This window comes from Tenrec ecaudatus, chromosome 1, assembly GCF_050624435.1.
Source record: "Tenrec ecaudatus isolate mTenEca1 chromosome 1, mTenEca1.hap1, whole genome shotgun sequence".
Classification (NCBI taxonomy): domain Eukaryota; kingdom Metazoa; phylum Chordata; class Mammalia; order Afrosoricida; family Tenrecidae; genus Tenrec; species Tenrec ecaudatus.
In genome coordinates, this window is record NC_134530.1 from 47,399,432 (window position 1) to 47,425,246 (window position 25,815).

General features: G+C 49.2%; 1 protein-coding gene across 2 annotated transcripts in view; it reads right to left on the reverse strand.

Moving 5' to 3' along the window:
* Nucleotides 1-24,382, reverse strand: part of IFNLR1 (interferon lambda receptor 1) — a 29,676-nt gene extending 5,294 nt beyond the window's left edge. For both annotated transcript variants that reach the window (XM_075538496.1, XM_075538494.1), the window contains exons 1-4: nt 24,319-24,382; nt 18,468-18,591; nt 1,490-1,674; nt 405-547 (exon numbers count right to left, since the gene is read on the reverse strand). In XM_075538496.1, the coding sequence (XP_075394611.1) occupies nt 405-547; nt 1,490-1,674; nt 18,468-18,591; nt 24,319-24,382 (516 nt within the window). The remainder of the gene's footprint in view (nt 1-404; nt 548-1,489; nt 1,675-18,467; nt 18,592-24,318) is intronic.
* Between the last annotated feature and the right edge of the window lie 1,433 nt (nt 24,383-25,815).

Below are 25,815 nucleotides of genomic sequence, written 5' to 3' on the forward strand. Positions count from 1 at the left end.
TCTTTTTAACACACTTAAACCACTGGATTGTGCGGCACATCACTTACATGTCAATACTGCTGAACTACATTTCAAAACAACGACACAAACTGCTGTGCTGGGGCCCCAGCGACAAGCAGGGGCTGGATGCCCTGTATGTGGCCTCTCTGACGGAGGCGGGTAGCGGGGTCCTGGATTTCCCTGGGGGTAGGCCCTGTCCTACGAGACATTCTCACACACCAGCCCCTGAGATGTGACTGATACCAGCTGGCCTGTGGGCAGGAGTGACTGCCAGGAGTGGGTGTATTCTGGGGAAGCTTCCTGAAAATAGTGTTCTGAGCAGGCTGTCGGGGGAGGTGAGAGAAGTAAAGTCTGGTGCGATGGTGGTAGGGACCCGGACTAGGAGCAGCCAAGGGGTTTCTTACCTTGTCCCCCGTCTGTTCCGTCCACAAATACACCTCGTACCTCAGGTCCACTGAGGGCATGCACTGTGGCAGCTGGTATGTGGCATTGACACTGAGAATCCCCTCTCTGTGGGTGAAGGTGAGGTTGGGCGGGGCTGGCTCCACTGGCAGACGAGAATAGAACCTATCAGTACCCTCTAAGGGTCACACTGCCTCTCCCCAGCCTCCAGGAAGGCCCGGCCCAGAGAGCTCTCGGGAGAAGGAAGCAATCACGCGTAGCAACACTGGCTGTGCTCGGTCTTGGAAAAGACTGACAAGCATCGGTTGCTCCTTCTCTTTTTAACCTTCCGGTCAGTCTCATTGTGCCCACCAGCGATTTGAGAAACCTGGAGAGCAGACTGCAGAGCTAAGCTCCCTGCGGTCAATGTCCACGGATTAGCCACTCCTCGCTACTGCCCTTTGCCTACTCTGAAGCCTGGCCCAGTATCTGCTTGCCCAAGGTCAGAAAGACCCAAGTTCACATCCTATTTCAACCCCCCACTGTAACTGTGTATCCAGGCAAGTCACTTTTTCGAAAGCAGCAGTGAAACTAAATCTCACCCGGCGGCCGTGAAGATTAGAAATACAACAAACCAGGGGGAGAGTGAGCCCTCCTCAGCCAGTGTCAGCTACCTCCAGGGACCTCAGAGCATGGGACCCTCATTCTTATCTATGCGGATCTTCCTCTATTGTTATCTTCCTCCAATGCTCTTCCCATAAAGTCCTACCCCACATTTGGAATTACTTCTGCAACCAGAACAAAAAGCAGTTTGTTTTCTTAAAGAGAGAAGTTGAACAACAATGAAGAGGAGTAAACATGTAAGTGGTCTTGCAATGGAGCGTGTGACCTCTCTCCATGCAGGCCCCTGAGGTGGCCCCAGAGGAACTGCTGAGGCTGGCTGGAACTCCCCCACCCACCAACCCCCAGCCCACCATGAAGCCAGGCTATCCAGACATAAGCCTGGCACCATGGCTGCCCCAGAGAGCTGTCCTCTGTTCTGGGAAAGGGAGGGAAAGAGGGCCAGGATAGCAAGCCTCTGCGGAAGGGTCCTGGTTTACAGACTTACTATCAAAGAGGTAGTTCATGAACTCGGACTCTGTCCACCTGGACTTGCCACAGCGAGAAGTGGCCTGCACCCGTCCCTTGAACTTGAAGTACAAGTCCTGCTTCTTCAGGCACATCAGAGAACACATCAACTCCTTGGTGCCCGCGCACGAGTCCACCTTCCGCCAAAGTTTAGGGCGGGTTTCGCTGAGGGAGGAAGCAGAAGGGTTTGGGTTGGGGTCTCGCCCTCTCCGAGCTAGTGGAAGGAAGCTCAGAGACCGTTCCTTTGCTCATGCCAGCTGTCCATCCAGACAGTCATCCGGACAACCACTGACTGACGGCCGAACAGTGTGGTAGCAAGTTCAGGCTCTGGGATCCGAGAGAGGTCATGGAGTGCCCTGAGCCGCAGTCCTGCCGTCTGTAAACACAGGAGCTCACGCCTCCATCACAGGGCCGTGGGGTCGCTGTCTTTGCTAGGACTCGTGACTCTGTGTTCATTTGTTCTGTTGTTGGTGGAGCACCTGCTGTGAACCGGGCACAATGAGGGGTGCTGGGGGGAGGGGGCTGCCAGTCAGCAATAAGCAGAAGTCGTGTGTTGGGTATTATTTTGGGCACGGGGAATTGGCAGTGCACAGACAGGTGAGGTCCAGCCCTAAGGAATTTACACTCGGAACGAGGGACAGCAGTCACGTGGACAAGTGGCCCAGGCACTGTTGAGCCCCGTAGGAAAGATAGCACAGGGTCACGTGGGAGTGGATGCTTTTGAAATGGCTCGGGGGATGGGGGGCGAGGAGTGTGGAGGGGGCTCTTCTAAGAGGTGGCTTTGAGGTCACGACCTATGAAGGGGCCAGGTGAAAGTTTGAAGGAGGAGGAAACACCAAAGGCCTGTAGAGGGAATGAGACGGAACTGCTCAGAGCAAGGTAAGAAGGCCAGTGAGGTCGAAGTCCAGGGGGCAAGCAGGGAGGAGAGCGGGTGGCTGGCTGGGGCTGAGGGTGGAAGGAAGGAAGGAAGGTAGGGCAGGCTCGGCAGGGCCTCAGGTCTTGGTAAGGAGCCTGGATTTTATTTCAAGTGTGGCGGAAAGCCCTGGAAAGTTCTGAACAGTGAGACTGAACATTTGTCAAAGGTTGTGTTGGACAGGGTTCTCTAGAGAGACAAACCAGATTGCCAGTAATTATATATAAATATATTTATAAAGATAGATATATAATACAAGAAATGAACCGTTAAATTATATACAGATAGATAATACAAGAAATTAACAGTTAAATTATAAAGCAGTGAGACACTAGCAGTCCTTTAAGGCTTGAGAGCTGCCAGTTGCCAGTCCTTCTGTAGAGAGAGCTGGGCTATATATATCCAGGCAGCAAACAGCAAGGCAGGTCCCCAACTGTCATCAACTGTCAGTCCCCAGCTCCAGAGATGAACATTCCAATCGTGTGGGCTTAAAGGGACCTCAACTTGCAGCGACACAGTCCACAGGCTAGGCATCCCACAGGTAGTGTACCCCTTTAAACTGAGGCACAGAACAAGCAAGGCGAGGCTCACCGAGCCATTTATCCCTCTGCCCTTCAGTTAATCCTACTTGTGTTTATCGGCCAGGCTGGCACAATAAGCTATAGCAAAGGTCATTCTGGTAAAAACCACCAACCCAGGAGGAGGCACCAGTGGTCCAGCAGAACACAGTGGTGGAGAGGGTGGAAAGGGGATGGGTTTGGGAGGGAAAGCTATAGAATTAGCTCATGGATCAGATGTAAAATGTGGGGTGGGGTGGGGGTGGGGTGGGAATGCAACTGACGACCACGTCTGGTTTTGGAAACTGAGCAAATGGGTGAATTCCGAAGGTTGAGGCAACGGTGGACAAAGAGAAGAGGTTTTCCTAAAGGCGAGAGGTCTGTTGCTGCTGCTGTTAGGGCTGCCGAGTGCGTCGGTCTGCCCTCGCGGGACCTTATGTACCAACCCTGGTCTTGTTTGAGCCCTGTTTCAGCCAGCGTGTGAGTCCTTCTCAGGGTAGGCCCCCCTCCTTTTTGCCGCCCCGCTACCAAACATGGTGTCCTGCTCCAGGGACGGGTCTCTCAGAGGATGTGAGACAAAAGCCTGGAGTCGATGTCAATCTGCGACAAAAAGCAGACGACAGCAATGCTCCGAGACTAGGAGGTTTGCTCTTGCTCGTACGGTAGTTCAGGTACGTGGAACAAAGCATCAAGGAAAAGAACTTGACGGAATCGAAGAGCAGGTTGAGAACGCTTTTGAATGGGACTGAGAGGCGACAGTGGTACGACTCACACATGGTAGCGACGTTGTGGCTGGACGTCACCAAGGTCGTTCTGACCACAGCGACCCTCTTGTGCGCAGCCGACGCCGTCCACAACACTGCTCCTGCGCCTGGGCCCGGGGTGCAGCCACTGTGTCCATCTACTGCTTCTGGGCCTTCCTCTTTTTGCTGCCCCTCTACTCTATCAAGCATGATGTCCTTCTCCAGGGACTGGTCTCTCTTGACAACATGTCCAAAGCATGTCAGTCAAAGTCTTGCCGCCCGTGCTTCTAAGGAGCTCTCTGGCCACGCTTCTTCTAAGACAGATTTGTTTGTCCTTTTGGGCATCCATAGTACTTTTAATACTTTTATATCGAATAATATTCCAATATTCTTATCATATATAGTATTACATAATAGAATATATAACATGACATAAATTAATACACCACAACATAATATGCGGTATTATATATAATAGAATATATGTGTTATATAGTCCAGTAATATATATAGTATTACTGAGGAGGCCTGGTGGCATAGTGGTTATGTGTTGGACTGCAGTCCGCAAGGTCTACAGTTCTAAACCACCAGATGCTCCATGGAGAAAGACAGAGCTTTCTACTCCTCTAAAGAACTGCGGTCTCAGAAACTCACAGGAGCGGTCCCACCCTGTCCTAAAGGCTTGCTAAGAGTCAGCATCGACTCGCCAGCAGTGAGCTTGGTCTGGTCTGAGTTGATACTATTAGCACGAGAACTTGTAATACCTCAGAGTTACAGCGAGGCGTGCAAAGGACAGTGGGCGCTATTACATTTCATACGATGCTGACAAGCACCGAGGCCTGGCATAGGAAACCAAAGGGGAAGATAGCACACTAGGCGTTTCTCAAGCTGAAAGACCGAAGCGAAAACTCCAGCCTCGTGCTGCCATTTTTTGGATTCTAGGGGCAAACTATTGGACGTTCCAGGAAGCATCGGAAGGTGGGAGGGATACAGGAGGATTGGTGAGGTTCGACCACCCAGGAGGCAGCTAGGATCAAGAGGACTGAAAGAAGCTGGAGCAGCGCCGAGGGCCCTAGGGAAAAGCAAGGCGCCAGGAACTGATGGCCAGCCATCGAAAAGGTTTCCAAAATTCGATGCGGCACAAGCCCATGCCGAGGGATTTGGAAAACGGAGATTTGGCCAGCCGACTGGAGAGAGCCGTGCTGTGCCCATGTGAAAGAATGTAGAAATCACTCAACAACCCCATGAATATCACAGGCAAGCAACATTGTGCTGAAGTTAATTAAAAATCAGCTCCCGCGGCACAGCTGTGAGAAGTTCAAGTTGGATTCAGAAGGGGAAGTGGAGTGATGGACCGCACTGCCGAAATCAGATGGACCTTGGCTGAAAGCAGAGGGCACCAGAAAGATGCTTACCTGGATTTTATTGTCCATACAAAGACAGTTCACTGTGCGGATCATAATAAGCCAGAGAGAATGCTGTGTAGAATGCGAATTCCAAAACATTTCAGTGTGCTCGTGAGGAACCTACACAGAAACGCCGAGGCAGCTGTTCAACTGGAACAAAACCACTGACTTGGAGCTGATTCGGACGCAGAGCGACCCCATACAACTGAGTAGAGCTGCTCCGTCCAGTTTCCGAGGCTGTGAATCGTTCCCGGAGCAGAAACCCTCATTTCCCCGTGGGACAGCGGCTGAGTCTGAACTGCTCGCCTTTGGGTTAATCACCCAACCGCATAACCAACTGTACCATCGGGGCTTCCTTCGAGCAGAACAGGGGGCACCAAGGGGCTTCAAATCAGGAAATGTAGTGTTGTGTTTGTGTCCTTTCCCCATACTTGTTCAATGTGTATGTAGTCCAAGAAGTTCGACTGGCGGGAGGCTCACTAACAGCCTGGCATATTCGAAAGACACAACCTTGCTGGAAGGACTTGAAGCACTTGCTGATGAAGATCAAGGATGCAGCCTTCAGTGTGGATTATATCTCAATGTGAAAAAAAAACCAAACCCCAAATTCTCACAACTGGACCATGAAGGGATGGAAAGAATGAAGCTGCTCAGGGTTTCGTTTGGCTAGGATCCACACCCAGTGCTCACGGAAGTGGAAATCTAGCAATCTAGGATCCACACCCAGTGCTCACGGAAGTGGAAATCTAGCAATCTAGGATCCACACCCAGTGCTCACGGAAGTGGAAATCTAGCAATCTAGGATCCACACCCAGTGCTCACCTAGCAATCTAGGATCCACACCCAGTGCTCACGGAAGTGGAAATCTAGCAATCTAGGATCCACACCCAGTGCTCACGGAAGTGGAAATCTAGCAATCTAGGATCCACACCCAGTGCTCACGGAAGTGGAAATCTAGCAATCTTGCATTGAACAAATAATTAGCAAGCGACTTCTTGAAAGTATTGAAAGCCAAGAGGTCCCCTTCTCCATCGCCTCAGACCCGGTTGTAGATGTGAAAGCTGGACAATGGCGAGGGAAGACTGAAGAAGAATGGGTGCGTATGAGCGAGGGTGCTGGGGATCAGTCCTGAGTCCACCGTGGTCTGCCGGAAATGCCAACAGATCTATGTCGGGGCAAGCACAACCTAGAACCCCGCAGAGGAAAGGGTGACAAGACTGGGTCCAGCGTCTTTTGAACACATCATCAAGAAGTACTCGTCCCCGGAGAAGGACGACATGAATAATAAAGTGGAGAACCATGAACACAGAGAAATACTTTCAACAAGACGAATGGTCGCAATGGCTGCAACAATGGGCCCCAACGTAGACATGACGGTGAGTGTGGAGCAGGGCCGGGGCGTTTCATTCTGTTTGGCCCAGGGTTAGTCCGAGTTGGAACCAACTTGCGAGCACCTCCCAGCACCCATAACAACACCACAAAGACATCTCTCTGACAAAGGACTGAAGATCTAGCACGACCCAACAATGAGAGAAACGGTCCAATACAAATGGGCAACCACAAAGCCGTGGACAACCCCCTTCTCAGAGATAGATGAATGGTTAATAAACACACCAAGGGGTGCTCAGCACCATCAATCGCCAGGGAAATGAAAATGAAAGCCACAATGGGCGTGATGAAGGGAGAAGGGTAGCGACCTGCAGTTCCAAGAGCAGCAAGAATCGGCTTCAAGCTCATCCCTATAAAGCCGAGGTCAAACCTGCCTCCAGCCTCCAACCTCTTTTTTTTTTAACCAATTCTGATACCAGCCAACCCTCCCACAGCAGTCGACTTCTCTGCTTGGTTTGATCATTGATGGCAAAGGTCCCAGCGTACTCACCAACCAGACCCACCGTGATGGGGCTGACGAGGGATGTCTAACAGACTACAATTTAAGATCAGGGTCAGAAAACATGTAAAAACCAGTCTCCCATCTTTAGTTTGTCTTGATCATGCAGGGGTCTCCTCCTGGTCCTCGAGGACACGCTTGGCCTTCCTGCCTCCTCCTGCTCCAGGAAGTGTTACAGAGCTGTTTCCGCTCTGTGCAGAAATGCCGGAACGCACCAGACTCCTTCAGGAGGCCTCCGGCCAGAAGGTGCTCAGCTCTCCTCCCCCACGAGCTGGCGAGCCTCGTGCCATCACGTGTCTGGAGACACCTCACTCTGCCGGTGGGTTGTACGTCCTCTGTAGTTACCTTTCTCCGGGGTCCAGGAAGCCCACCACCACCGTCTCTTCCCTGTCTCCTGGTTTGGCTGGTACTGGATGCTTATCACTCTCTCTCGTGACAGCTCTCTCCCCTGAGTCTAGGAGATTCACAGTCTCGAGACCCTGGGTCTAAATGTGAGTTCTGCTTTGGCCTCTTCTTGAAGATAGTAAGGTCCGATATTTCTACTGGGACTGGGTCCCGTTAAGCCTAGCAGGATTGAAAAACTGACCAATCCCTTTGTTAGGGGTTCCATGTACCTTTCCCCCCTTCACCCCATTAGCAAGCTGTCCAATCCCTTTTGTGGGCCATAAGCACCTTACTGATGTAGTCACTGCAAACTTTGTGGGGGACTTACAAGACTATGCATGGCAAAAAAAGGTCCTACTAGGTCATTCGCTGCACACGGTGATACCACTTCCAACTCTCTGAACCCAAACCCACTGTCATGGAGTCAGTTCTGACTCCTAACCCCTCTATAGGACAGAGTGATAGGGAGTGGCATGAAGAGCCTTATTTTAGGCTGGAAATAGAATGTCGTTAAGAGAATGATATACTCTGCTTAGATGTAACTTAGCTAGAACCCTCCAGGCCTGTGGCCCTGAGCTAAACCCTTCCATCTGGTCTCACAGGGTATCTTGTGACAGTGTCCAGGCAAATTCTCATGACCCGATTCTTATCTGAGGGTTGGGAATCTCCCAGGCTTCCTCCCTCCCTTCACTAAGCACCAGGAACTGCATTCCCAGACTGTCTCCTCAAGATTTAGGATCCCTGAGTAATGGAAGCCTTGTTACTTAAGATCTTTGCTAAACCTAAACTTTGTTTTCTTAGCTTGTCCCTGTCATTCCAAGATTTGTGCCTGTCTGAAAGAATGGGCTCTCTCGGCCTTGTCTACCTATCCTGTGAGAACAAAGGGATGGGGGACCAGCATGTGGAGGAAGAATTCCCTGCTCTCTTTCCCCACAAATGTGAAAATCACACTTAGAATCTTCCGAATCCACCTGGTCTCTGTAATCTGGCAATGGTGACCAGGAAACGCAGGCCCTCTTCTTTCCCACCCGACAACCACAGTAGAACCGCCTTTTTAGATTCCTGAGACTTTACATCTTCAAGGGAGCAGACAGCCTCATCTTTCTCCCTCACAGCGACCGGTGCATTCAAACCACTGACCTTGCAGTTGGTAGCTCGACTGTGCCAGCAGGGGTTCTTTCAGCCCACTAGAATGACTGAGAGTAAAAGGATGGAATTCCACCTGTTGGCGAGCATGGGGTACAGCCAGCACTCATTCATTGCTGGTGGGAGCGAGGGAAAGCCATTTGAATACAGTTTGGTAGCTTCTTGTAAAGACACACACGAGTCGTTACCATATTGTCCAGACTCTACTCCTAGGTCTTCATGCACGTGAAATGAAAACACAGGTATCTCCTGCTTGCCTAAGGTGTGCATTAGGCTACCTTGCTTTTACAAAAGACCTACGCTGGTACCGGTTTTTTGCTAACCAAAAGAAATCCCAAGAGAATTTTGCTTAAAAAAATTTTTTTTTTGATCCCAAGGGCTCAAGGGGGAAGCAAATATTTTGAGAATGATGAGGGCAACAAATGTCCAGATATGTCTGACACAATGGATGGATGGATGGATTGTGATAAGAGTTGTATAAGTCCCCCCATAAAATGATTAGATTTTTATTTTTGATTTTATGAAAAAAGGCAGAAACACTTGCACCCAGTGTTTGTTTGCTGGTGAGCTGTTCTAAAGAGGCAGCATGCTCCGAAGCGGGAACAGTGGGGTGGCCAAGTTCCTTTCCCGAGAATGGCAGGCAGCGTGTCAGCCGCTGGCTCTGAAACGTGTCTGGGAGCATGAAGTGTTGGTGCTGGTGTAGAGTTTACGTGTCGCTTGCTTTTGGGGGTCTGCAAAAGCTCAAAAAGGTTTCCCAGTTAAATGAGTGAAAAGCGCTTTGCTTTATGCCATTTCAGCTTACGAAGTAGGAGCAGTCGGCTTCTGGATGACAGAGATTTTTACATGAGCGTTCATGGCACTTTTCTTCAATACAGCAGCAAACAGGGTGCAGCCCAAATACCCATCAATGCGCAAATGATCGATAAACTGCTATGTAGCTGTAGCATGGAATAAAAAACCCCAAACCTCTCACTGCCATCAATTCTGACTCATAGTGACCCGAGAGGACAAGGTAAACTGCCCTGTGAGTTTCTGAGACTGTAGCTCATTACGAGAGTAGAAAGCCCCATTTTTCTCCCCCAAAGTGGCTGGTGGTTTCAAACTGCTGACCTTGAGGTTAGCAGCCCAACCTGTACCCACTACGCCACCAGGGCTCCTCTAGAATGGAATACCATTCACTCAGCAATAGTCATGAACCAGCAATAGACACAAGAGGGAATTTCAGAAGCGCGAGGCTGAGTAAAGGGACATGGGTACAAAGAGTGCGTAGGATGTGGCGCAGTGGACCGTGCAGAACCACAAAAGCAGCTTACAGTGGCAGAGGCAGGTCTGTGGCTGCCTACCGGATAACCCTCTATTAAAATGGAAACTGAGTTGAACGGACACGTTCAGAGGAAGACAGAAACGAATCCAACTGAAAAGGAGGAAGGAAAGCTGTCATGTTCAAAGGCTTCTCAGAAAGGCAACTCTCGTCCCAGTTACAGAGATGAGTTTTAACAAGTATTCAAGAAAAGGGCAATTTCAAACTTGGAAAACTTTCAGAGAACAGAAAAAGAAGAAACACCCCACCACCACCACTTAATTTCCTACTGTAATGTGCATTCTGAACATATCAATAGACCAGGAGAAGGGGAATTTGAGTTTATTTCAAATTCATTCATGATCTCAAAAAAGGGGACAAGTAATTCCCTTGGACAAATAAAACCTACTTAGTAACCTTAAAGGACATTCAACTTAAAATCAGGTCTTTTACATCTAGCTATGACAAAACAATCTGTATATACTTTCTGAGATTATCTAGAAAGATTGACAGAATATTTTAAAACAGATTTCAGTGAAGACAGACTAGGGCTGAGATGACTCGAGGGGCCAAGATCCCAGAGATGAAGAAAGCCCAGAGATTTGTGATCTCAAGTAGCAGCTAAGAGGCTAATAAGTGTTTTTAAAAAATCATTTTATTGGAGGCTCATACAATTCTTATCACAATCCATACATACCTCCGTTGTGTCAAGCACATTTGTACATTTGTTGCCATCATCATTCTCAAAACATTTTCTTTCTGTTTGAGTCCTAGAAATCAGTTCATTTCCCCCTCCCTCCCTCACAAACCCTTGATAATTCATAAATTATTATTATTTTGTCATGTCTTCCACTGTCCAATGTCTCCCTTCACCCACTTTTCTGCTGTCCAACCCCCAGGGAGGGGGTTATATGTAGATCCTTGTGATCGGTTCCCCCTTTCTACCCCACCTTCCCTCCACCCTCCTAGTATCGCTACTCTCATTATTGGTCCTGAGGGGGTTATCTGTTCTGGATTCTCTGTGCTTCCAGCTCTTATCATCCTCTGTGTCTAGCCGGATTTGTAAATTAGTATTGGGATCATGATAGTTGGGTGGGGGAGGGGGAGGAAGCATTAAAGAACTAGAGGAACATTGTATGTTTCATCGTTGCTACACTGTACCTTGACTGGCTCCTCTCCTCCCTACGGCCCTTCTGTAAGGGGGATGTCCAGCTGTGGCTAATAAATTGAACAGAGATTTCAGTAGTCTCAGAGAGGGTGAAAGTTGCAATTCAGGGTCTGTCAAGGAAAGGGGGACTTGATGAAGTCAAAGCTTTATTAAGGCAAATTAGAAATAAATAAATTAGTTGGGTTTTGTGTCAACTTGGCTGAGTCAGGATTCTCAGTGGTTTGGCAGCTGAAGTCTAGTACTCTCCCATGATGTGACCTAACATAATCTAATCAACTCCATGATGGAACCTGCTGTGAACAGACCCGGCAAACCCCTTACTCAGGCCACAGCCCTGAAAGGAAGTCTGTTCATGTAGGAGTTAAGCACTGGGCTGCTAAGTGCAAGGCCAGCAGTGGAAAACCACCAGCTGCTCCACAGAAGAAAGATGTGATTTTCTACTCCTGTCAAGAGTTATGGTCTTGGAAACCCACAGGATCGCCATGAGTCAGAATTGATTCAATGGCAGTGAGTTTTCTTCAGGGGTAAGTGGACGCTATGGGGAAACTTGCTTGCTTTTTGCTGGGTCTGGAACCTGCACCCAGCTCATTGACCTCCATCCAGTTTTTTGGACTTGAACCAATAGCCTACCACATTGCCTGCTGATCCCAGGAGCCGTCAATGGCCTGTTGTCTGACCTGCTGACCTCGGGTCCATTCACTGTTCCAGTCACAGTCTGACCTGCTGACCTTGCATGCATCCTCCTCTGCAGCCTGATGTGGCTATGGTGTTCCCACCGATCTTCCGTTCCTAAAGCTATGTGAGTTAGAAGCCTCCTTTTTCACATCTGACCCATGGAACTTAGACCAGATGTAGTCACGTCTACAACTGTATGTTATTTTCTTGATACAAAACTCTCATATATACACATGAGGTGGTACACACACACACACACACACATAGAGACACACACACACACACACAAAACCCCCCAAAAGCTCCTCTTGGTGGAGTTTTCATAGTACACATTTCCCCAACTAGGTGAGCATAAAGCACTCGTTCTGAGTTAGTGCACCCAGTGGCATCTCCTGGGAAGGTTCTCTCTGGTCACAGTGAACTTTTTCATAAAAGCAGTTTCGTTCAAACCTCGTTTTTCGTAATGGCTGATTTAAAAGAACAGCGTGCAGCAATGAAATTTTGTTTCCTGTCAGGAAAAATGCCACAAAAACTGTTGTGATGTTGAACACAGTTTACAAGGACAACTAGCACCATGGGGAAAACTCAAGCGTACAAGTGGTTTGTCGATTGGTGACAAACCTCGTTCTGAACATTTGTCAACTTTCCAAATGGATGAAAATGTCGAGTCATAGCGCATTTGCAGTTCGTTCCATCAGGTCAGCCTATTTAGGGGTTCTGAAAAGATTGTATAACAGTGTGTGACAAAAAAGGCCTGATTTGTGGCAGACAGGGGACTGGTTTTGCCACCACGACAATGCACCTGCTCACACAGTCATCTCAGTGAGCCGGTTTTTGATTAAAAAACCAACATGCTTCTCTTGCCCCATGCACCTGACTCACCCAGCCTCGCTCTGTGCATGCGGCTTCCTTTGGTTTCCCCAGATGCAGGAGGACGTGAAAGGACAGGGATTTGACGATGTAGAAGCAGTGAAGAACAAAATGAGGCAGGTACTGTCAGCCCTCCAAACAGATGAATTTGAAAAATGTTTCCAAGAATGGAATCGCAGATTTGACAAAAGTTTTAAGTGTAATGGAGAGTATTTTGAAGGTGATAAGGTTGTTTTGTAAAAAAGACTTAAATACATAGCTTTGGAAAAAAAGTTTAGATGCCCCTCATGTGTATCTAGACAGATAGATATAGATATGCAGATAGGTCAGTGGTTTTGTTTCTCTAAGAAACCAGCCTAATAAACAACCGTACCAACACTCAGATTTGATTGGTAAAAAAATCCATCTTGATTACATTAAAATGATTGGTCCCCACCCTTACTGCCTGACCGAAGCAAATGCAGACTCGTTGGAAGAAGACATTATCACCCAGAGTTTAAAATTATCAAATTATTTTATAATTAAAAAAATCAGAATGTAAAAATATTACAAACGGAGCAAAACCAAGAGAAAACACTCAATAGAAACAGTACCAGATATAAGAGCTAGGAGACACAGATTGAAAATAACTGATTAAGTGAAGAAAGAAAAAAAATGTAGGGAACTGAAAACAATTTTAAAAACTCAAGTGAGCTTTCTAATAACTAAAATTAGGGAAAGTAGATTAGGCACACAGACAAACAGAAAATTGGTAAACTTGAAAATATGTAGGAAGAAAAAATGACGGGGAATACAGAAAAAGAGTATAAGGTACACCTAGAAACACGTAAAAAAGTTTTACTATAAGCATATTTGAAGCCCCGGGAGAGGAGAGAGAGAATGGGGCAAAAGCAGCGGATAGACGGAGAGGGACCCCACAGGACACGGTAGGGCTGCTCCATGGGTCCCTGAGTCTATAAGCAGTTACAAGAGTAGAAAGCCTCCTCGCTCTCTCTTGGAGGGACTGATGGATTCAAATTGCTGACCTTGTAGTTAGCAGCCTAAAGTGAAACCCCCTCTGCCTTCACCTGAGGAAACAGTGGCCGAGACTTTTCCATAACTGATAAAGGTATCAAACCTCAGACACCACAGCTAAAGCATGACAAGCCAAGACAAAGAGAAGACCATCAATGTACCCCAGACAAATGACGTTCACCAGCAAAGAGCAACTTAATGAGACGGACAGCTGACAGCAACCCTGACGCTAGAAGGGAAACAGATTGGGGTCTTCAAAACACTGAAAGAAAGAGTTGTCATTCTAGGATATTTACCCATCTGATAGCCCAAAATTCAAGGAAAACAAAGAAAATACAACACAGAGAATTTGTTATCAGCTGATCCTCATCAACCAAAGTTAGGTCTTCAGGTCAAGCTGGAGGAAGGATGACGCAGGAAGGGTGAAGAGCCGTGGAAAACAGGTGGACAAGTTTTCATTCTGACTGTGTGGAGCAATAATCATTGCCCTGTGGTTTGAAAATACTTGAAGAATTAAAATATAAACATGCAAGACAATGGCAGAGAAGATAAGAGGAAGGTTAATGGGTTTGAAGCGTCTTAAAGTCCTTGTAGCATTTGTTCAGGAAGTGAAGCAGCTCAGCTATATTAGACTTTAATAGGTCAAGTATGTGCGGTAATCTCCAGGGTAAACAGTGAAAGAGTCATAAAACATTGCGTAGTAACCTACTAGAGGAGGAAATAAAGTAAATTTTAAAACGCCACCCAAAAAGACTAGAAAGAGAAAGGAACAGAGAACAGTGGAGCAAAGAGAAAACAAGTGTTAAGATGGTGGGTTTGTGGTGCAGCGGTTTGCTTTATATGGTTTTTCTAGCCATCGTCTGCACTCCTACCAATGACGGGGGACCACGCAGACTGGCTATGTGTCTTCTCTTCTTGGTGGGTCTGGGTAAGAGTGAGGGAAGATTTTGATAGGACTCTGATTTTGTGAGTCACTGCTAACAGCGTTAACTGTGATTGTAAAATGTTGGCACTCGAATGGCGGATTGGTCAACTCTGTTTTCTGACTGGGTATAAAATGAGTCATCTGGGTAGGGATGAAGGTGGAGAGTGGGGGGTCGAGGCAGGCATCAAACTACCACCAAGAAGGAAGAGCGGAGCGTGGTGTGCAGCCTTTTGAACTTGAGACCTGTGCACACTGTCCAAGGTTGTGAGGCCAGAGGAGGGGCAGGTGAGCAATGGGACCGGGACAGTCCCTTGGGTGGGCTCTCTCCCATGGAACAGGCAAAGCTGAGGGTCTTTGGGCAGGTGGCTTGCTTGTGGAGTCCACTGCCCCCAAGCACTTAATTGGGGGAACTAGGCTGGCAGATCCACAAAGCAAGGGTCTAGTCCCTTCAGGCTGAGGCTTCTGTGCAGTGCCTTTTGAGCACTTGTCAGCGGCACTAAAGGACCTTTGCAGCCCTGCTCTGAGCAGGGTAGAGGCCGGGAGGCCACGCGGCTGAGAAGAGATGCTTCTGACTGGGAGCGCTGTATTGTGGACATTTCTGACTGCCGTATAGCACGTTAACTACTTCCTTAATGAACCCCATGTTTTCAATCACTGAATGCGCATGTGAATGCTGGACGGTGAATGTAGAAGACCAGAGATAAAGCGACGTACCTGAATTATGGTGCAGGTGAAGAAGATTCAACATGCCATGACCTTCCGGAAGAAATGGCAGGTCTGTCTGGGAAGGAATGCAGCCAGATGCTTCTTAGAAGAAGCAAGGATGTGAGAGTTTGTCTCATATGCTTATGACAGGTCCCTCAAGAACGGCGTGAGGCTGGTCAGCAAGCAGGTCAGCAGAGAGAGAGACAGACAGCTAAGATGGATTGGCGCAGTGGCCACAACGATGGGCGCAAGCCCGGGCGCACTTGACTGTGAGGACCTGGCAGGACTGGGCGATGTTTCATTCTATTGCACATAGGATGTTATAGTCAGGGCCACCTTGTTGGCCCCTAACAATGAAACAACATGAGTTGCTGTGAAGGTCAACTCCATTGACTGTATCGACTCCACGTGCCTAACCCACAGCAAACAGGCAGTAGCTGAGTACTTCTGCAACCTCTCTGGTAGTCTGTCCTTTCCCAGGCCAGGTCCCACCTCTCACACCTGCGTCCGACAGAAGGCAGTATCTCAGGGGGACAGGAAGAACACCCTGTGCCCTATTCACGTCCTGTTCCATGTTGTGGCACCTCTCAGCTCTCCATGGGATGATCTCAGGTTGATACTGGGAGGAAAAGAGAAATAGTCCATAGTTCCCTCCTCTTCCCACTTACTCCTCCCCACCAATTCCCGACGAAGCCTCCTGAACATCTGCTTTCATCATCTTGCTTTCCCACGGAAGCATTCAAATAGATCTCAGTCTGCTTTCTGACACTCAAGATCAGTGGAGGTGGCTGGGCTACAAGTTGATAAGGACCCCAAGGTTCTCTCCAGGCTCAGCGATCATCTAGTGAGGACCGCCACAGGCTCTGTGGGGACTATGCAAAGCAGTTCACACTCAACTGCTAATCTAAAGGTTGGTGGGTCAAACCAACCCAGCAGCTCTGCAGGAGAAAGGGCTGATGATCGGCTGCTGGCCAGATCCTGGCCAAGGAAATGTAGGGAGCAGTTCTTATCCATAACACATGGGGTTGCTATGAGTCGGGATTGACTTGGCTCAATGGAAATGGGTTTGGTCTTTTGGGTTTTCTTCTGCAAACAGCACTAAGCACTTCATCCAGGCACTCAGGAATTCCACCACCTGGATGGGGTTGCCCAAACTGACTGTAATTGCTGCCAACAACATGTAAGAAGTTGAAGGGGCAAAAGTTCAGTGATAGATATCTTTACAACAACAACAACAACAGAAAGAGGGGTTGCTGAGGGTACTTATGTATAGCCAAATGTATTGAACAGGGTTCTCTAGAGAGACAAACCAGATTGCTAGTAATTATATATAAATATATTTATAAAGATAGATATATAATTCAAGAAATAAACCATTAAATAATATACAGATAGATAATACAAGAAATTAACAGTTAAATTATAAAGCAGTGAGACACTAGCAGTCCTTCAAGTTTTGAGAGCTGCCAGGTGCCAGTCCCCTTCTGTAGAGAGAGCTGGGCTATATATACCCAGGCAGCAAACAGCAAGGCAGGTCCCCAACTGTCATCAACTGTCAGTCCCCAGCTCCAGAGATGAACATTCCAATCGTGTGAGCTTAAAGGGACCTCAACTTACAGCGACACAGTCCACAGGCTAGGCATCCCACAGGTAGTGTACCCCTTTAAACTGAGGCACAGAACAAGCAAGGTGAGGCTCACGGAGCCATTTATCCCTCTGCCCTTCAGTTAATCCTACTTGTGTTTATCGGCCAGGCTGGCACAATAAACTATATAGCATCAAACATCTAATGGAATTTGGTTTCTTGGTTTGGAGGTTTATGGTTATGTTTATGGTCTAACAACGTGTCCAGTGGTTGTGGTAGTTAGACGACTTTACGTCAGCTTGAAGACGTATGTAAATGTAGGGGTGGGATCCAACCTGTCAGTCAGGTCACAGCCTGATGCTGATGTCTCCTTGGCGGCGTGGCCTTCTTACAAGGCGGTCTGTGGGTACCTCCCTCTCTCTCCGCCCCTTGCCTTCCTGCTTGCTGGGCCTCTGCCACTGACTGCAGAGAGCTGCCAGAGCCCTGCCCTGTTCCCACTGACCGCGGAGCTAGAGGACTCTGCACTCACCAGCCCGCGAGCATTCCTCAACCCTGCGTCAATGCCCGTGACTATGGGAGCAAAGAGGGGCTTATGGACTAGGATCAGACGCATGGACATGAGTTGGGCTGCCTTCTTTATATATAATTATTTTTTGATACAGAACTCTACCTTATATGCAGACGAGTGTCATTGGATTTGTTTCTCTGGACAGTCTGGCCTAACACTGCGCTTCTGTTTCACCACCTTGTTCACGGCACAGTGCTCGGAGTTTTCAAGGTTGCAAGTAGACAGGCAAGGCACAATAAGCAGTCTCCATTCCCGCGGAGCGGAGGGAGATGCAGGGGTCAGAAGAAGATACGGGCGGTCTGGCCACCGCCTCTTTTGCTCTGAGACCGAGGAAGCAGATGTTGCTCAGCTGCCGTTACTGAGCATTTTGATCACCGATTGTACAGAAGAATCCTGATCAACAGGAAGAACATGTAGAACGAAGTTTCAAAATCTCATAGACTCCAACTTTCCTGGAGCCATGAAGATTGGATGAACCCTTGAGACTATTCCCCTGAGATCATCTTTAATTCTAAACCCCAAACAAGCCTTCAAATCTTAAAATCAAACAATAGTTCAGCATCCATAGTTTGAAAAAAATCTCCTTTGAGTATTAAGTTACTTTCACAACTCTCTGTAAGGGGTCAAGCAGAGAAAAGGAAGTTGAGAGATTGGTAATGAATTTTTTGATGTGCAGGACAAGGAGAGTGGGAGTATTTACACCACTGGAAGAAGGTAATCCGGGTCACTGAATGGTTCATGTGTGAACGGTCAGCTTGGTGTATGTTTTGTTGACTGTATTCTCAACAACAACGAGATAAAATCATTTCTTTAAAATGAAAAAGAATTCCATCACTTGACCCTCCACTCTACCTGCTCCAACTTTACTTGAAGCAGCACCCCGCCCCTGGTAGGGCTATCTCCTGCCGCTGCTCTCTTAAGCTCAGTCCTACCTCTAGGCTTTACCTGAGCTTCAAGCGACCCTCTCCTTCCTTGTTCCTGCTCCATGCCAACTCCCACAGGACAAAAACAGAACCAGCAATGCTCACCACACTGAATGCCATCATCCCAGCAAGCCACGTGCCCCGCGTCCTGCCCACCCCGACCCGAGTCCTTTATCGACCCTCTCTACCTTTGATAGGCCACCAAATAAGTCACGTCCGGGGGATTGCCAGGCCCTGGCAGCCACTTCAGGTACACATCAAAGTTCTGGGAGAACAGCGTCACGTTCTGGGGAGCGGCCAGGTGGGGCCTCCCTGTGGGACAGAGAGAGGTCACAAGGTGAGGAGCTGCCCCCAGGGTTTGACAGGGGTCACTAGGAGCAGTAGCGGGGCGTCCGGGGTCAGGGGTGGCTGGGGTGGAGGAGGGCATGGGCTTGAGAGGGAGCCCTGGGGTGACTGTCTGCATCTGTCCCGGTGGGTGGGGCACACCACACTCTCCAACTCTGCCTGCCATTGAGTGGATGCTGGCTTATAGCATCCCCCTGGGTCAGAGCAGAGCTGCTCCGGTGGGCTCCCAAGACTGTAGATATTTATGGAGTAGGAACCCTCATCTTTCTCTTGTGGATGGAGTCACTGGTGGGTTCGAACTGCTGACCTTTTGAGTAGCAGCCCTACTCTAACCACGACGTCACCAGGGCTCCTACCCCACAGAACAGGATCCATCAAAGGCACTAGGAGCCCTCCCAGGTGCAGGAGGGGAACAGCCTGAGGAGCCCAAGGAGCAGGGGCTCCGCCTTGTTCTCAGCCATGTCACCATAGACTGCAGGGGTGCCCAGTAAGTGTTTGGTGGGTGAATGAACGAGTACTGCGAGAACTTGCATTACTTCCAAAAGCCTTTTAATCGGTCTCTCTGCTTCTAACCTTGGACTCTCAGCCCATTCACACAACAACAGGGATCAAAGGAAAGTGCCGGAAACTCTCCAAAGGTCTTCATCTTACTCAAGGCAAAAGCCAAACTCCTCACCACTTCCTACAAGGCGCTACCCAGTCCCACCTTTTGCTCACCCTCATGTTCCCCCCTCTTTAGTCCCTCTGGCCTTTTCTCTGTTCCCAGAGCAGTCAGAGAGAGGCACTCCCACCTCAGGGCCTTTGCACATGCTGTTCCCTCTGCCTAAATTGCTCCCCGCTGGATATCCACTGGGATCATCCCTTTGCTTCTTCCTCGTCTCTACTCAGATGCCCCTGTCTCAGGGGCACCTTCCCTGACCCTTAACTCACCCCTACTTCCCTTCCGGGCACCCCACCTCATTACCAACCCTCACCATCTGCAATGTGCATCTGATGATTCAATATCCCCGCCTCACGATCTGCCCTGGCTCTTCAAATCCAGTCTATCTTCTCCAGTGAGGTGCCTGGTCTGGCCCCATATCTCACTGACCTCTCCCAGACGGCTCCCCTGCAGGCCACCAGCCTGCAGCTCGTCTTCCTCCTTGCTGGTCCCAGGCTACTACATTCTGGTAGGTATCTATGAGCCCAGCTATCTCCGACTGCCTGGCGTTCACGGTCTCTAATCCAAGACTTGGAATCAAAATAGTCCTCAATTTTGAACATTTGGAAGGACCAGCATGATAGCTGGAATGGGAAGGCTGGCGGGTGGAAGAAGCTGTGCGGTGGGAGACTCAGGAGAGGCACAGGAAAGCCATTTGGGAGCCTGCGGTGGGAGGATAGACGACTGGAAAGTGACACAGTCCAACGATGTGGTCAGCCACCATCTTCGAGTCAGGCGCCTTTGGTTTCCAAATCAGGAGATCTGGCTGCTATGCAAGGCCCCATTGCCTTTGTTTTCTAAGGAGGAAATGAAATTTCTAGCCAGGTGTTCATCTGTATTCTTTTCTGTTCCAGGTATCATTCCGGCTCACCCACACTTTGATGGGTTTGGATCGGTCGGTTCTGGTTTTGCTTCATGGGCCAAGCCTAGGAAGAACCAGTTCAGAGCCCTGGTTTACCTGATCAAATGTCACATTTGCCAGGAAATCTTCCCTGACATCTCTAGACATGAGAAGGATGCTGATGAAACATAATAACAGCAAACATGTACTGTGGCCTTACCAAGCCCTGGGCTCGGTCCCTTCCCTGCAGTTTCTCATTCAATCCTCCCACGCTCCTAGGAGGTAAAACCAAAACCTCAAACTCACTGCCATTAAGTCCACGTTGACTCATAGCGACCCTACCGGGCAGAGTAAAACTGCCCTGGGGGTAGGGGGGTGGGGAGTGTGTGCCAAGACTAACCCTTTTTTCCCCAAGTCATTTTATTGAGGGCTCATACAACTCTTATCACAGACGTACATCCATCCATTGTGTCAAACACATTTGTACATTTGCTGCCGTCATCATTCTCAAAATATTTTCCTTCTAGTTGAGCCCTTGGTATCGGCTCCTCACTTTTTCCCCTCCCCCTCAAAAAAACCCCTGGATAATTTATAAATTATTATTATTTTGTCATATCTTACACTGTCTGGTGTCTTCTTTCACTCACGTTTTTGTTGTCTGTCCCCCAGGGAGGGGGTTATATGTAGATCCTTGTGATCGGTTTCCTCTTTCTACCCGACCTTCCCTCCACCCTCGCGTTATCACCACTCTCATCACTGGTCCTGAAGGGTTCATCTTTCCTGAATTTCCTGTGTTTCCAGTTCCTATATGTACCAGTGTACATCCTCTGTTCTAGCTAGATTTGTAATGTAGAATTGGGACCATGATAGTGGGGTGGAGGAAGCATTTAGGAACTAGAGGCAAGTTGTATGTTTCATCGTTGCTACACTGCACCCTGACTGGCTCGTCTCCTCCCCACGACCCTTCTGTAAGGGGATGTCCATTTGCCTACAGATGAGCTTTGGGTCCCTCTTCACACCACCACTCATTCACAATGATATGATTGTTTGTTCTTTGATGCCTGATACCTGATCCCTTTGACACCTCATGATCACACAGGCTGGTGTGCTTCTTCCAGGTGGGCTTTGTTGCTTCTAAGCTAGATGGCTGCTTGTTTATCTTCAAGCCTTTAAGGCCCCAGATGCTACACCTTTTGATAGCGGGGGTACCATCAGCTATCTTCACCACATTTGCTTATGTATCCGCTTTGTCTTCAGTGATCATGTTGGAAAGGTGAGCATCATGGAATGACAGTTTAATAGAACAAAGTATTCTTGCATTGAGGGAGTTACTTGGAGGCCCAATGTCCATCTACTACCTTAATACTAAACCTATAAATATATGCATATAGTCTATTTTCCCATCATCATATATATTTACATATGTGCATGCCTATATTTAGACCTCTGTAAATGCCCTTCGCCTCCTAGTTCTTTCCTCTATTTCCTTTTACTCTCTTTGTGTCCCACTATCATGCTCAGCCTTCATTTGGGTTTCAGTAATTCCTCTGTTACATTGCCCTTGATCAAGTCCTACCAGGCCTCTTACACCTCCTCACGACGGATTTTGGATCACTTGTCCCTGGGTTTGTTAACACCCACTTCCTCTCCCCTGAGTTCCCCTCTCCTATGTCCTCCCAGAATCATCCGGTCCTGTTGTTTTCTCCTCCAGATGGTTTATCCCACCTATCTTATTTAGATAGACCTGCAGTGATAACAATATACACAAAAACAAGACAGTACAACAAAGCAACAAAAGAAAACAAAACAATAACAAGTCAGTGACAAAAAAAAAGCCTGTAAATAGTTCAAGGTCTTTTTTTTTTTACCTTAAGGAGTGTTTTCTGGTTGAGTCTGATGGGGTACCACACCCTGGCCCCAAAGTCTATTTTTGGTATCCCCTTGGGACTTCCTTGCTCTGCTCGCTTTGCTGTTCTGTTGCACGCCAGTGATGTTTTGCCTCAGTGTGGTGGGTCAGATCAGGCACCATTCCCACACTGTGTCAAGACTTTATGGGAACAGAAAGCCTCATCTTTCTCCTGAGGAGTAGCGAGTAGTTTCAAACGGCCGAGCTTAGGGTGCCCAGTCCAATATGTAACCACTACACCACCGGGGCTCCTTATTTAGGAGGAAGGAGGCTCTGAGTTCCTTGTAGAAGCACCCCCAGGCCTATCCGGCTCCCCTGGTGTTTCACTTCATTCTCCTTGGCTGGGGGCTGGGGCTCTAAAGAGGAGCAGAACCCGATTCCCGCCTTCAGAAGCTCATGGTCTTGTGGCAAATTCAACTGCAGCATCATGGGGCTAGGGCAGAAATGTTTACAGGCGACAGAAGGGCGTCAGGGAAGGGGCGGGGGCGGGGGGGGTTACTGAGAGGCTCTTAGCTCCGCTCTTGAGGTTGGCCTGCCCACCTTTGGCCTTTTAGACCCACACACAGACCTTTGCTGCTCCGCATCCTGGGTGCCACAGTTGGAAATGGACCACCTGGGTGCCGAAGCTTTCCTGGCGAGTGGGCTTCTGGGCTTTAAGGAGGCAGGAGTCTGCTCACTTGTCATTTGTACGGCACTAGGTGGGCAGGCCAGGCCAGGCCCAAAGTTTGCCCTGAATCACACATAAGAGGGAGCCACTGGAGGAGCCATGCCCCGTCCAGCCTTCATGGGGTTCCAGGCACCAGCTGGGCACCTTATACACAAACTTCATCACTCCCCAGAGCCAACTTGCCTTGGGGTTTGGTGTCACCTCCATTCAATGGGGGGTGGGGAGGGGAGAGGGAGGGACAGGTAGCTCGGAGGCAGAGATTAAAGCAACTGCCTGGGTCTACACAGGTAGTTTGTGTGGAAATCACGTCCAGACTCAGGATCTGGCTGTACTTTGACCTTGAGTATGACTCCACTATCTGAGCTGTGCACCTGAGGTAGTCCTCAGGGGGAGTGCAGCCAGATCGAGAGGAAAGCCAGTGGGGGTGACAATGAAACAGGGGCACCCCCCGGTCCGCCACCCCCTCTCAGGCTGGAAACACACAGCTGCGGAGGTGTGAAGGGTAGGCCATCCACCCCACTGACCCAGGTGGACCATCAGCCCTTGCTGCAGCTGCCTCCCCTGGAGGCCAAGCCCGTCCTGCTCCCTCCAGCTGCAGCCTCTGTATGTGGCTCTCACTTCCCTCACCCCTCCGGCAACTACCTTAATTGCTCTGAGCCTCAGTTTCCCTGTCCCAAAAGGGGTGGTGGTGGGGTAACCTCTATCCTGTAGGGCCTGCTGTGAAGCTGAAACAGGATATAATATTGTGCCCAGAATGCAGAAGTCTCGCAATAAATATTGGCTTTTAGTATTATTAGCTTGTAAAAAAAGTGCCCTGAATGCACTCAGAAACCAACCTCTCTGCCATCAGTGACTCCCAACTCATCAGACCCACAGGGCAGGGGAGGCCTGCTCCTGCGTGTTTCTGGGACTCACTCTTTATGGGAGTAGAAAGGCTTGCTTTTTCCAGAAGAGTGGCTGGCTGGTGGTTTCAAACTGCTCACCTTGAGGCTGGCAGCCCAGCTGTAACTATGGGGCGCCTCCTGGCACAGTGGTTCTGACTCCTAGCCTAAAGTTCTCCCCCCGGGGAGAAAGCTGTGGCAGATCTGCTTGGCCTCACAGCAACGTGTTAAGACCCGAAAGACAGCCTGGGGCAATTGGGGGCCGATCATGGGAAAGGGGTGTGTGGTTTGTACCCCAAGGGGCCACTGAATTTTCCCCGTGGAGGGGAGGTAGACAGCTTGTAAGGACCCAGCAAGGGCAAGTTAAGCCAGAGCTCCCAGAGCACCGGCCCCAGCCTCGCAAAGGGAGGCGCCCTGGTGGGCGGTGACGTGTTGAGCTGCTACCCACAGGGTCGGAAGCAGGGGCAGGGGGGACAAGCGCTGGTTTCCGAAACTGCTCCCCGCACCCCGCGGTCCACTCCCAGCACAGAGGTTCTTCGGGAAAGTCCACAAAGAAAGTGTCGTGGGCCCACAGGCTCTATTGGCACCCTCTGCGGTGCGGCCGAGGGTCCCCGTCCAATGTCCCCGCCCCTGCCACCGCCACGGGAGCCCGGTCTCCGCCCGGAGCCTCTGGCCCCGGGGGTCCCGGCCGCGCCTTACCTCGATTCGGAGCGGACTGCAGCAGGCACAGCAGCAGGGGGGCCCACGGCGGGGCCCCTGCCATGGCGACTCTTCGGCGGCCCGCGGCCCGGCGAGGTGCCGGCCTCCGTGTCCGCGCCCACCGCGGGGCAGGTACCCGGCCGCGCAGCCAATGGGAGGCCGGCCCGTCCCGCCCGTCCCGCCCATCACGCCCGCCGGGACTCCCCGGGGCCCTTCCTGGGACGCTGCACGACTGGGGGCGCGCGTGCGGACTTTCACTCGCTTGCCACCCCGACGCCGGGGCATGCCAACTCCTGGAGACCCCGATGACAGAGTTGAACTGCTCCACGGCCTTGCCATGCGCCCTTCAGTCCCTTGAATCTTTCAATATTGCAACTCTCCGCTTGATCCCCACCCCACCTCCATGTTTGGGGGTGTGGTTTTTTTTTTCAGCTTGAGGAATGCCAGGAGCGTTTCTTCCCTTTGGGTTTTTCAAGTCCCAGGGCTTGGTACCTTTCATTACAAAAGGTTGCCTTGTCAAGCTGCCCTTTGACCTTTTCTGTTCAACACTGTCATCATTTCTTGTAGCCGAATAGCGTCCCTTCGAGAGCAGCTGTCCTTCTCTTCTGACCATCCACTTGGTCTTTTCCCTCTGTCCTTTTTACCTCATCTATCTATCTACCTATCTATCTATCTATCTATCTATCTATCTATCATCTATCTATCTATCTATCTATCTATCTATCTATCTATCTATCTATCTATCATCTATCTATCTATCTATCTATCATCTATCTATCTATCTATCATCTATCTATCTATCTATCTATCATCTATCTATCTATCTATCTATCTATCTATCTATCTATCTATCTATCTATCATCTATCTATCTATCTATCATCTATCTATCTATCTATCTATCTATCATCTATCTATCTATCTATCTATCATCTATCTATCTATCTATCTATCTATCTATCATCTATCTATCTATCATCTATCTATCTATCTATCTATCTATCCATCTATCTATTGATCTATCGATCTATCTTAATATGATGCCCTTGGTGTCATTCACACGATGCCTGTCTTCAGTCTCCATCAGAGCTCAATGGGTCAGATCTGTCCTTGAGATGGTCTCCAGGTGGACTCAAGGTCCTATTTCCAGAATAGATTTGATGGTGGCAAAGGAATGAAATGCACTGGTGGACTGCCCGAAGGATGGACACGTTAGTCTTGACAGACTAGCCAGGAAGCTCCTCAGAAAGCAAGCATCGGAGATTTAAGTCTTGAGTTCTTTGAACATGTAGCTCCGACAGGCATCAGGCTCGGTAAAGTCATTGAAAAAGAAGACAACCCTCAAAAGAAATGGGTTGACACAATAGCTCCAACAACGGGCTCAGACGTCCCAACACGTGGAAGGGTGGCACGTGATTGGCAACGGCTCCTTCTATGGTATATACAGTCACCATGGTCAGACAGAGCTGAGCGCCCGGAACAACAAACACCATGTCAT